The 11,790-nt window shown below is 39.2% G+C and overlaps 1 protein-coding gene and 1 long non-coding RNA gene across 3 annotated transcripts in view; one reads left to right on the top strand and one right to left on the bottom strand.

The window, feature by feature from the left end:
* Positions 1–4,579: 4,579 nt before the first annotated feature.
* On the bottom strand, positions 4,580–7,233 carry LOC113640339. Its single transcript, XR_003440030.2, has 3 exons — positions 7,107–7,233; positions 4,801–4,921; positions 4,580–4,662 (listed from the first exon to the last, which is right to left on the bottom strand). It is a non-coding gene; the product is annotated as an uncharacterized LOC113640339 (long non-coding RNA).
* plcb3 (phospholipase C, beta 3 (phosphatidylinositol-specific)) overlaps positions 7,068–11,790 on the top strand; it is a 59,905-nt gene continuing 55,182 nt past the window's right edge. Inside the window, exon 1 of one of the 2 annotated variants that reach the window (XM_027142795.2) lies at positions 7,068–7,923. In XM_027142795.2, coding sequence (XP_026998596.1) covers positions 7,825–7,923 — 99 coding nt within the window. In that variant the 5' untranslated portion in view covers positions 7,068–7,824. The remainder of the gene's footprint in view (positions 7,924–11,790) is intronic. The other variant, XM_027142796.2, reaches the window with a different exon arrangement.

Here is an 11,790-nt window from a genome sequence, read left to right on the forward strand (position 1 = left end):
GAGAAGTAAGTTAAACCCCTGCTGGTGTGCCAGCAAATGGCAAGGAACTTGGAGCAGCTTGTTTGTAACCATAGCATATTAGCATACAAACGTTAATATGTTGAAGATGTAATTAAACATACACACCGCTGCACTGTGCATGAATACAAGGTATTTTTGTTTGCCAGTGAGAAAATAGTCAGACTCAAGCAATTACATGAGTCTTTTTTTTTCATATTTACCAAAATATATCAGGTCCGAAATTCCTTTCAATCTTTTAAAAATTTGTTTGGATCGAGCTCAAACATCGACTCGGGTGTTTACATTCAATTCGGTATATTGTTTGTATAGTGCTTGTTACAACTGACATTGTCTCAAAGCACCTTTACAGAAGTATAGAAAGAGAATAAACATCGGAATGTTTAAAAATAAGTTAGTATTTTGGTCTAACATCTATCCCTAATGAGAAATCCTACAGCAACGGTGGCAAGGAAAAACTCTGTGAAGAAACCTTGAGTGGAACCAGACTCTGAAGTGAACCCATCCTCATTTGGGTGGCACTAGACAGTAAATAACATAAATGTACATAATATCCTTTGTACAACAGTTTATAATAGGACATAAAGTATTTTCAACCCGATTTATTTATCAGTCTGATTACAAGTTAATAGGATGCATGTTAAACCTACTGATAGACTGAGAGACTTATATGACATTGGATGTTGTGTTAGTGCTGCCATCTGGCTGAAACTGTCAATGATGTCACTGTGTAGCAGTAAAATTAATCTTTTACATACTGTGTTTGTAATAATGGTTATAGTGTTCACATAACATACAAGTACAGATAATAGCATGGCCAAACATTTCCATGTGTACACTTTAAGATATGTTTTATGGTTGTAAAGGTAAAGTTTGTATTTTTAAAAATAATGAAAAAATAATAAAATAATAAAATAAATAATATAATAACCAAAATAAAATAATGACAAAGCCATGACTCACAATATCAGCACACTATAGATTTGGCTGCATTTCTTTCTTTCAGGCTTCGCCAGGGATCCCTGAATATTAGCTTCATCCCCAGCTGAAACTTTTTCCTTAAAAGGCACTATGCAAAGCATGCATAGTTTCAACATGAGATATGGGGTCGAGAGTTGTTTTAACTGACAAGATGATTAGTAGAAAAGGAGGAAAATGTATATTTTTAATGCACTTGTAATTTCTCTCACATGCAACAGAGGGCTCTAAAACAACCAATTGCTTCTTTAAAATAAGATAGCACATGGGAAAGAGAAAGCATACAATGCAAAAGTCTGAGGAAACCATTCTTTATGTATAATAGTTTATGCCAAGCACTGTTATATTGAGAACATAACGGTTGCTCTTTAAGTTGTATTATAACCGGAATTCTGCACCACTAATATACAGTAATTGCGAGCTGCGGCTATGAAAGGGATTTTACTGGAAGACATTGCCCTTTATTTAGACCACTGTTAAATGTAGTTGATCTTATGATGAGTATACAGTTTAGAGAAGGAGAGAGATATAAACAGGACAGAGGAAGTGTTTGTTACTTTGATAAGTATAAGATCAGATTGATTGGTTTGATTCGACTGGAAAAAAATTAAAGGGATTTAAGAAAAAGGTCAGAATGCAGGAGTCAGCAGAGTGACAGTATAACTGTGTGTGTGTGTGTGTGTGTGTGTGTGTGTGTGTGTGTGTGTGTGTGTGTGTGTGTGTGTGTGTGTGTGTGTGTGTGTGTGTGTGTGTGTGTGAAATCTGTTTATCTGCTGTTAACTTTAATTAAAGTCACTGCAAAAGAGTGAAAACAGAAAACATGTTTTTGCTCCATGCAAGTCCAGTATACATTCAGCTTTTATGAATTTTATACTTTTATTAAATTTAAATAGGAAGGTGGGCTTACTTCCCATGTCTTGTTTAGAGATAGTTGATCACATGAAGAGAATTTGGCACACAACATTCCCCAGTGAGTGCATTCTTCTGGCAATCTCAGCTGGAAGAGTTGCACTGTGTCTGTGGAGGAAGCATGTGTTAGCATTCACCCTCCCAAACTAGCAGCTATCATATAATTAGGGAATTGCAAAATGGGTGGGAATGGCCAACAGCTAATTCTGAGGAAATAATATTAGAAAAAAAATTATTATGCATTTAAAAATGACCAAGGAAAATATGGCAGATTGTTCATTTCAGTACATCCAGCTGAAAGAAGCCAGGCAATATCAGAAAACATCACAGACACAGTGCCCATATCTCCTTACAGCCATCACTTTCAATTGAGAAAAAAAGAACCACATAGAACTACCAAGCTCACATCGATTGCCAGAACATATGCAACATGACCTTCAATTCAAACCCCCAATAATTACAACACAAATCTTTCACAGAACCAATATTACAACTTAGAAACTACACCACATGGGACTCAACACTGCCAAGACATAATAGATGTTTGTTTTCATGCTTTCTGGTTTCGTCATTACATCCAGAATTGTTCAAGATCCTCAATGTCTGCATCTCCATAATCTCCATTATTACTTTTTGACATCTCCACATTACACAACACTCAAACATGAAAGAAAGAAAGAAAGAAAGAAAGAAAGAAAGAAAGAAAGAAAGAAAGACTCAACATAAACACTCAACATGCAATCATTACCTACAGACAAGTATTTAATTTATATATATAAGATAAGAGAGAGAGAGATCACACAGCTTATGGTTAACACAATTAAAGAATTTGTGCATCAGAAATTATTTAAGGGAAATTAATTTTTATGTTTTGCATTCTGACTGATCTTAATGCAGTTTATCGCTATATCTGAAGTTGGCTCCTGTAGTGCTGGAGAACAGTCCCCTAAACACACAAGCCATTATTTCAGTTGTCATTGGCTGAAACCAGACAGTGTATATGGCACCATGTGACTGAACATTTTACTGGTGGGAACCGAGTGGCCCATGACATTGGTTGGGTTTGGGACTAGGCAGACAAATCCTAAAACCCAAAAAACCCGACCACACCATGACCTCACCTTTCAGCATGACAGTGCCTGGTCCTTCATTGCAGGGATTCTGTGGCAGCTCATAACCCACTTCTTCAATGTTCTGCAAGACATGTCACATCTTTGGAATGCTATGTATACAAAAGCTTTTCTAGTTCCGACTAATACATGACAGTTGTAACAGAAGAGTGGGATGAAATTTACAAGCCACAATATGATAACACAATATGATATGCACTATGTAAAGATAAGCATTAATAGCTCATGAATCGATTTCCTTATCAACTGTTCTCATGGATGCATTATTTTTAGTATTTAAGCTAATTATCATACAATAATGGCATTTGGCAGACACACTTATCCAGAGCAACTTACATTCTTACATTTACATCATCACTTAAATTTTATATAATGGAGCAATTGAGAGTTAAGGGCCTTACCCAAGTGCCCAGCAGTGGCAGCTTGTTGGTCCTGAGATTCAACCTTCTGATCAGCAGGCCAATGCCTTAAGCTCTGAGCTACCACTTGCCTGTATGATTAGGCTGTGATTTATGTAACTACATAGTCTAAAAGCATGTAACTAAAAGCATTTGGAAACATAAAAAGCAAAAGACACTGACCTAATTAGTGTTTCATGCACATTTCAGTTTCTAGGCTTAAAAGTCATTCAGTGCTTCCATTGCCCTGTGTGTGTGTGTGTGTGTGTGTGTGTGTGTGTGTGTGTGTGTGTGTGTGTGTGTGTGTGTGTGTGTGTGTGTGTGTGTGTGTGTGTGTGTGTGTGTGTGTGTGTGTGTGTGTGTGTGTGTGTGTGTGTGTATTGATGCAGTAGGTGGCGACAGAGTATTCTCAGATTTTGGACAAGGCCTGCAGATAAAGCTTTGAGAATCCTGAGGCTTCAACAATGAGGCTTTTGAAGCTTTTTAGAGCTGCTGGCCAGCAAATTTCTGCTCTCTGCAGAGTAATGTGATCAACCTCACACTGCTGCTGGGACTGAGTCAGGACTTTGTTATGAAGAAATAAAAACATAGGAAAAACTTGAGTGAAACGAGGATTGTGGGAGGATGTAAGACAAAATATTTTTGAACATTAACATGTTTTTGTTCCTAAATAACACTAGTTAACACATTTTGTGTGTGTGCATGTGTGTGTGTGTGTTCCCAGTCTGCCTTAAGGTTCTTCTGTGCTCTAATACAATGTGTCTCTGTAAGTCTTTGGCATACAGTCAGAAATGGTCTGATTAGACTAATGGGACTACAGATACACAGAGAGAAAACCTTTTAATTATCTATACTCACCTCTACTGTCCCTCTTCATTATTCCTACATTATGTCTCTGTAATTATATGCACAATGTTCAAAACTCTGATTCTTTAAAGCAAGGACAATATAACACAATAGGTGCACAAGCCTCAAGTGTCACCTAAATGAGGACGGGTTACTTCCAGGTTTCTTCCTTTTCCATCTAAGGGAGGTTTTCCTTGCATCAGTCACCTCAGGCTTGCTCATTGGGGATAAATACAAACACATTTAAATATAAGTCTAATATAATCCTTGAATATTTGTCAATCATTGTATAATGTTAACCTTTTTTGCTGAATTTGAACAAGCATAGTGTCGAAATCTCTGAAATATGATCCGAGGTAGCCGGTTCCCACACTGGTCAGCACCTGTGTGAATAAATGTGGACATTTAGCTGGGAAGGGAACACCTGTTGTGGAAATATGGAGAAAAGGGACTGACATTCACAGGTGCTGAAAAGCACAAACACAAACTCAAACATCATGATGGAAGGTGCTCGAAATCACCTGTTTTTTAGGCTTATGTGCTAAAAGAATGCTCTCCAAAAGGGGTGTCCAATATTATCAGGAAAGGTCTGGTGTGGGTTCAGGTTTTTATACCAGCCAATCAGAAGCCACACCTGAGTCTCTGAAAAGCCAAGAACAACTGATTAAAAAGGTGGAATTGGGTGTAAATCCTGCTTTACTGGAATGAAAACCTGCACCCTGCATACTGGTACTTTGTAGATTAGATTTTAGACCGCTAATCTAAAACATTTAGAATCCTATCACATGCTAGACCATAGTTGTATATTATTTAATAATGCTCATTTCTTTATAAAAAAAAGTGCTGAGCCATGTTTGTTTGCTTCACCTGCCATTCCTAGTCACTTGTGTAGAGATGTGTGTGTGTGTGTGTGTGTGAGTGTGTGTGTGTGTGTGTGTGTGTGTGTGTGTGTGTGTGTGTGTGTGTGTGTGTGTGTGTGTGTGTGTGTGTGTGTGTGTGTGTGTGTGACAATCCACAGCATTTTCAAATACAATCAAAGGTGATTCTTCTTGGTAGGCTATCTAAGGCTATTCATTAAAAACGTTATGAAGGAAGAAGAACCAAAAGATCCTTGAGACTGTACATATGTGAGTCCGCAGGCATTTATGTCTCCATAACTTCACTTAAACCTTTATCGTGAATGAGCAATATATGTCCATTACAGTTCATAAACACCTTCAAACCTAGGGCCAATTTAGAATAGCCGAACAAGCTACTGGAATGTTTAGGGAGGTGGGAGGAATTAGGAGTAACCAAGAGAAAACCCACACAAAGAAACCTAATCTCAGGAAAATGCCCTATAGCTGTAAGGCATCAACCCTCCCCATTGTGCTTTCTATCACTTTATCTGATCAACACATTTTAAGGCTCCACATTTCTGATCTTCTGATCATCTATATGTCAATGCATCACCAAATGTATGTTTTATAACTGCTGCGGCTCCTGTATTATACATGCTTTAATTTTTGTCATTGTTTTGATTTTTTGTGTGTATTTGTGCTTCAGCTGGGGATTTTGGCATGGATTTATATCAGTGTGTTATATCCCTCTCTCTCTTTAAAAAAAAGCATATACTCTGATGCACCTCTTGTTGATTCACATAACACAGATCTATCATCTCAAGACACAATTTTTAAAACATGCTACTATGAATTATGCTTTATACAATTCATTACTTGGCAACAAAAGCATGCAGAGCATCTGCTTAAATACCAGGGAGTATGTCAGTACTCCTCAGATTGGATCTCTATCAGATACTGGCCCAAACCCAGAGCTCTGACTAGTCTCATACTGGAAAAGGTGTGGTATGTGTTGGAATACTGTTTTGGTAATTGTTTCTGGTTTAAGTTTGAGAACTTGGATGATTTTTATTATTTAAAAAATTATGTCAGATTTTGTCACACATTGGGCTTTGACGGAGACCTTTAAGGCACTGAATAAAGTCAATAACTGAATGTTAATTTAATTAGAACTGGTCAGACCTGTGGATTAAAACTTCAGAATGAATGAATACATTCAGTGTTTTAATTCATTATGAGTTATTAAAACATCCTCAATCATCAGGAAATGAAGACAGGCATGACTAAAGTCAAGTGATCACTGTTAGGTGTCGGAGACCTTTGTATACGTATGTACACAGTAAGAGTAAGAATGTTGATACCTACTACAAGTGCAAGAATAAAAATGCACATATAGTGTAATGTCTGGGTGAATTGCCGGGTTTTGGTGAACTGGTGCCAATGAAGTGAAGCAACTGGCAATGTTCTTGTTGAAACCAATACAGAGCCAAATAAGTGGCAACTGGAGACTTTATAGGGAGCAAAAGCAAGGATTTGGAGTATTTTAGGAATTCTTTCAAGTCTTTTTCCCTAGTGAGAATTTAAGCCTGCTTTAATTTCAGCAATGCTACAGACAAGGAAAACATGCTATTAAAGACTGATGGGGATGCTCTCTCTCCCTGATTTCTCCCTCGCTCTCTTTATATCTCTCTGATTTCTCTCTCTCTCTCCTGATTTCTTTTTTCTCTCTCTCTGTCTGTCTCTCTCTCTCTCCTGATTTCTTTTTCTCTCTCTCTGTCTCTCTCTCTCCTGATTTCTTTTTCTCTCTCTCTCTGTCTGTCTGTCTCTCTCTCTCTCTCTCTCCTGATTTCTCTCTCTCTCCTGATTTCTTTCTCTCTCTCTCTCTCTGTGTGTGTGTGTGTGTGTGTGTGTGTGTGTGTGTGTGTGTGTGTGTGTGTCTGTCTGTCTCTCTGGCAGGGTTGAGTAAGTTGAAATCACGCTTTTTTTACCCTTCACTGCTCCGCCATAGAAACAGAACCCGCCTCTGTGTGAGAAAAGGAAAGTAGCAGAGTGACAAACTGTAAACGATAGAAGACGAAGAAAAGAAGGGAAGAAGAAAGAAAAGCAGCGACTCCCTCGTCTGTTCGCATTTCTCTCTCACTTCCTCAACTCCCCGTCTCTCTCTCTCTCTCTCTCTCTCTCTCTCTCTCTCTCTCTCTCTCTCTCATACACACACTCTGTCTCTCCGTCGTTCACAAGGAAAGAAAATGAAGGGAAAGGAAGGACACTTCTCCGTGCGCGTCGGAGTCGAGTGAAAGTTTGCCGAAGGAAAAGAGGAAGCAGCAGCAGGACGCAGACGGGAAGGAAAGTGTAAACTACGCGGATGAACCGAGCCTGTCGAGTTGTACACTGTAACACACTTTACCGGACTGTAACACACTTTACCGGACTGTAACACACTTTACCGGACTGTAACACACTGTACCGGACTGTAACCAGCTCGCCTGCTCGTTAATGTGTGACTCAGTGCTGAGTGACTTTCGCACACTCGCTCCTCTTTATTTCACACACTCAAGTTCGTGCGGTCATCACCGGAGTCGGAAACTCGCTCCAGGAGCCCTCTCAGGAGTGTGTGTGTGTGTGTGTGTGTGTGTGTGTGAGAGAGAGAGAGTGAGTGAGACAGTACTGTGGACCTGACGAAGACGAGGACAGGCTGTTATTGCAGCCATGGCCGGGGCGAAACCGGGAGTGCACGCGCTCCAGCTCAAACCGGTCTCCGTGCACGAACTCCTCAAAGGGGGAAGCAAGTTTATTAAATGGGACGAGGTAAGCGGAGAACATGTGTGTGTGAGTTTTGTGTAATGTCCTTACTGAGGGATTGTCATGACTCCTGCCTGTATGTTAGAGTAATTGGGGAGGTCATTGGAGGCGCATGACTGACAGCTGAGTGCTAATGATCTCAACGCTCTAATGTTGTGTTCAACACAGATTCCTGTCCAACAAGTTTCCCTTACATGCACGTTTCTACCTCCCTACACTACACTACACTACACTAAACCAACACACACCACAATACACTACACTATACACTACACTACAGTACACTACACTACACCAAACCAACTAAACAACCAAACAATACACTACACTATACACTACAGTACACTACAGTACACTACACTACACCAAACCACAAAACAATTCACTACACTACACTAAACCAACACACACCACATCACACCACACTACACTACACTACACCAAGCCGAGGGCGCACTACATTACACTACACTACACTACATTACACTACATTAAACTACACTACACTACACTACACTATCCTGTCCTATCCTACTGCACACAACACGCTGCTTGGTCAAAACAGAGCCACTTTTCGGTGTGTGTTTGTTTACTTGGGTATTTTGCGGAAGTTAAGAAAACGTGACAAGTTAAGGGGTTGACACTTGATACTAACATTTGATCTGTGAAAACTGTGATTTTTCAGGGATTAAGAGGGAATTTAGAAAGTGGAGAAGCAGTATTTCCTTTATAAACTCCAATCTGTGGAATCAGTGCTGTTTAATTTATGTAGTATTTGTTTTATACATCTATATATAAATAATCCACCTGTCTTTCTGTGTTTAGGGTATAACTACATGTTGTTGACTTCTGTCAGGACATTTATACATTTTAGGTACTTGTCGGTTTAGCAAGCTTCTGATATCGTGTTTGTAGTATTGAAAGGTTTCAAGTAAGAAAATGATCTTGTGTTTAAATTTTATGATAAAACTTCTACACACAGGGATGGCATGATGGTGTGGCAGGTAAAGATGCCACCTCACAGCTCTGTGGTCCAACTTTCCGCCCTGACCTCAGTATGAATTTACATGTTCTTTTTGTGTCAGGAATTCTCCAGGATTTCGTTTCCTTCCAACTCACAAAAACATGTCCATAGACTGTTTTTGGCAGAGCTAAATGCTCCTAGATGTGAATATGTATACATGGTGCCCTGAGATGCACTGATCTCAGTGTTGCATTTTTGCCTTACACCTAGTGTTCCTGGGTTAGGCTCCAGATCCGCTCCAGAAGATAAATGAATGAATGAATGAATGAACAACTGCATAGAATGATGCAATAGATTTGACACAATTTCTATAATCGAGCTTCAAAATGTTACCTGTGATTTCTATTGTTAACATAATATTATTGTAGAATTCATAGATTTCTGTCTGATTATAATACCAAAGCTGAGACATGCTCATTGTTCATCTTACTTCTATATGAACATTCTGAAAAATATCATCAGTATCTTTAGACATCTTCCACTTAATTTCTAGCCTTCTTGTATCAATTTTAAAAATGTATACACATGTAGTTGTGTGTGTGTTTTCTTCATATTGAGGGGTTTCATTTTATTGTTAAGAATGTTTCCAGGTAATAAATCTGTTTCCTCTTATAGTGTTGTAACTGCTGTCTGTGGCAGTTGACTTGAAGGAAGCCTGAAGGATAGGATTGTGTAAGAAGATGTTGAACTGCAGAGTTTGTACATCTCACCAGATCATAGTCTCATTAATAATTAACAGTACAAGCCATGGTTGTACATGAATTGCTCGCTTAATGTATTTGCAATGTCTATTACTATGTTTAGGGCTTCTTAGCAGACATACATGACTGGACATTTTTAGTGGACAGTGCACTATAATATGATAACATATGATATTCCATATTTCATTGTTATTTCATTGGTATCTACCTGCCTGTGCTAATTGTAGCTACTCTTCTGACCAGAGTACTAAGCCTGTGCTTGCATTTGTCATTGTTCAGCAGCACAAATATTACTATCTGCAATGATCATCCAAATATCAATTGCATGTGTGTTTATTAGCAATTGATTTGTTACAGACAAGAAAAAGCGACTCTCGTTTACGATTGCTTCCCAAGGAATACCTGAGTTTCTTAGTACTACACAATTCATTGTGTAAAAGCATGAGCGTAGAATAAAGACATGCACCTTTGTGGCTGTCCTATAGCATGAAATCACACTGATTTTTAGCACCACACAGCATCTGGTGATGCTTACTAATCTGAATGTTTTCAAAATCTGTTGTTCTCTGGGTCAAGGGACTGTTGACATTAGCATTAACGCTATAGAACTATAGCAGTGAAATCATGAGGCGTTCACTGGAGGTTGTGAAGTGGTGATGTCATTCCCCAGCATTACCTTTTATTTTGCATTCAGGGCGATGGGAAGAAACAAAAGCAGGGTGAATTTCCCACTGTGAATGTTTTTCAGGCAATAATATCAAAGATGCCATGTAGACTGGGGGAAAGGAGAGTATAGCTAGCTAGGCTACATTCCAAAGCACCTACTATTGTTCTATATTGTTGCTGTATGAGGAGGAGGGTGCACTATTTGAAGCAACAAAGGTGGCATATTATTCTTACATAGTATGTAGTGTGATGTGATGTGGTGTGGTGTGGGAGTGAGGGGGGGGGTGGCAGGGGCAATGCGGTGCAGATGGTGCTTCACAGCTCAAGTCTCCCTGGTCCCATACTGAACGTGAGTCACTGACTGTGCAGTTTCACATGTGTTTAAGTGGGTTTCCTCAGGGTTCTTCAGTTTCCTCCAACCTGCCAAAAACATGCTGGTAGGTGAATTGGCTACTTGGTGTCAGTGAGTGTCTGCACATTGTGTTCCATCAAAGCTGTATTCCCTCTTTATGCCAGGGTTCCTGAAATAGGCTCCAGAACCACCATGGCACTGAATAGATGAAAGTGTCTACTGAACACAAACGAATGACTGAAAATCATTGTTATGTGATTTGAAAACAAGCTCTTGTAGGATTTTTTTTCTTTTCTAAAATGGCTTGAGTGATGATTCATCAATGCACTTTACTCTTTCTAGACTCCACCCATATCTCTCTATTCAGTACTTTTGGAACCTGGGAGGAAAATTTAGCATCGGTACTGTGTTATGGCATGACTGAGCAAAACATTATTGATATGTGTCGAGCAGAACGGTACAGACTCTCAGCACAACACACACATATACACACACAAACACACACGTGCTCACATGCTCTTCACACCTTACATCCAGCTGTTGGAACATTTAATGGAATGAACAGATGCAGGCTAATGGATTCACAAGCTAATGGGTGTTCACGTCTTGAATTACTCGTGGTTATGCTGAATGTTCGGGTGTAATGAGCATGTGGTCAAATTCAATCTTCATTTTACAGTAATTGCCTAATGTTCCATCACAGGATACAGTATCCTCGGGATGCTGTTTAAAGAAGTGACATGATTGCTTGTGACTGTTGAATGTCTGCCGAATAGGTTTAAAAGAAAGAAGAAAGCATAAATATCTGAGAGAATTTGACAAGAACCTAATTGTGATCCCTAAATAACTGGCAGAGATGCCAAAACCTGGCATGCTACAAAAATGGTCCAGAAATGGTTTGAGGAATATGATTAAAAAGTGCAAGCTGTTGGCTCCTCAGTCTGATCAAGCATCTATGGGATGTGCTGATCAAATGGAGCCTGATCCATGGAGGAACCACCTCACAACTTATAGGAAATAAAGAATGAGCTCAGAATGTTTTGGTGTAATGTCACAGCACTTTTGTGCACTGAAGTCCATGCCTGATGAGTAAGTGTTTTGCTGGCACGATGGGGGCCCAGACAATATTA

This window comes from Tachysurus fulvidraco, chromosome 1 (assembly GCF_022655615.1).
Source record: "Tachysurus fulvidraco isolate hzauxx_2018 chromosome 1, HZAU_PFXX_2.0, whole genome shotgun sequence".
Lineage (NCBI taxonomy): Eukaryota > Metazoa > Chordata > Actinopteri > Siluriformes > Bagridae > Tachysurus > Tachysurus fulvidraco.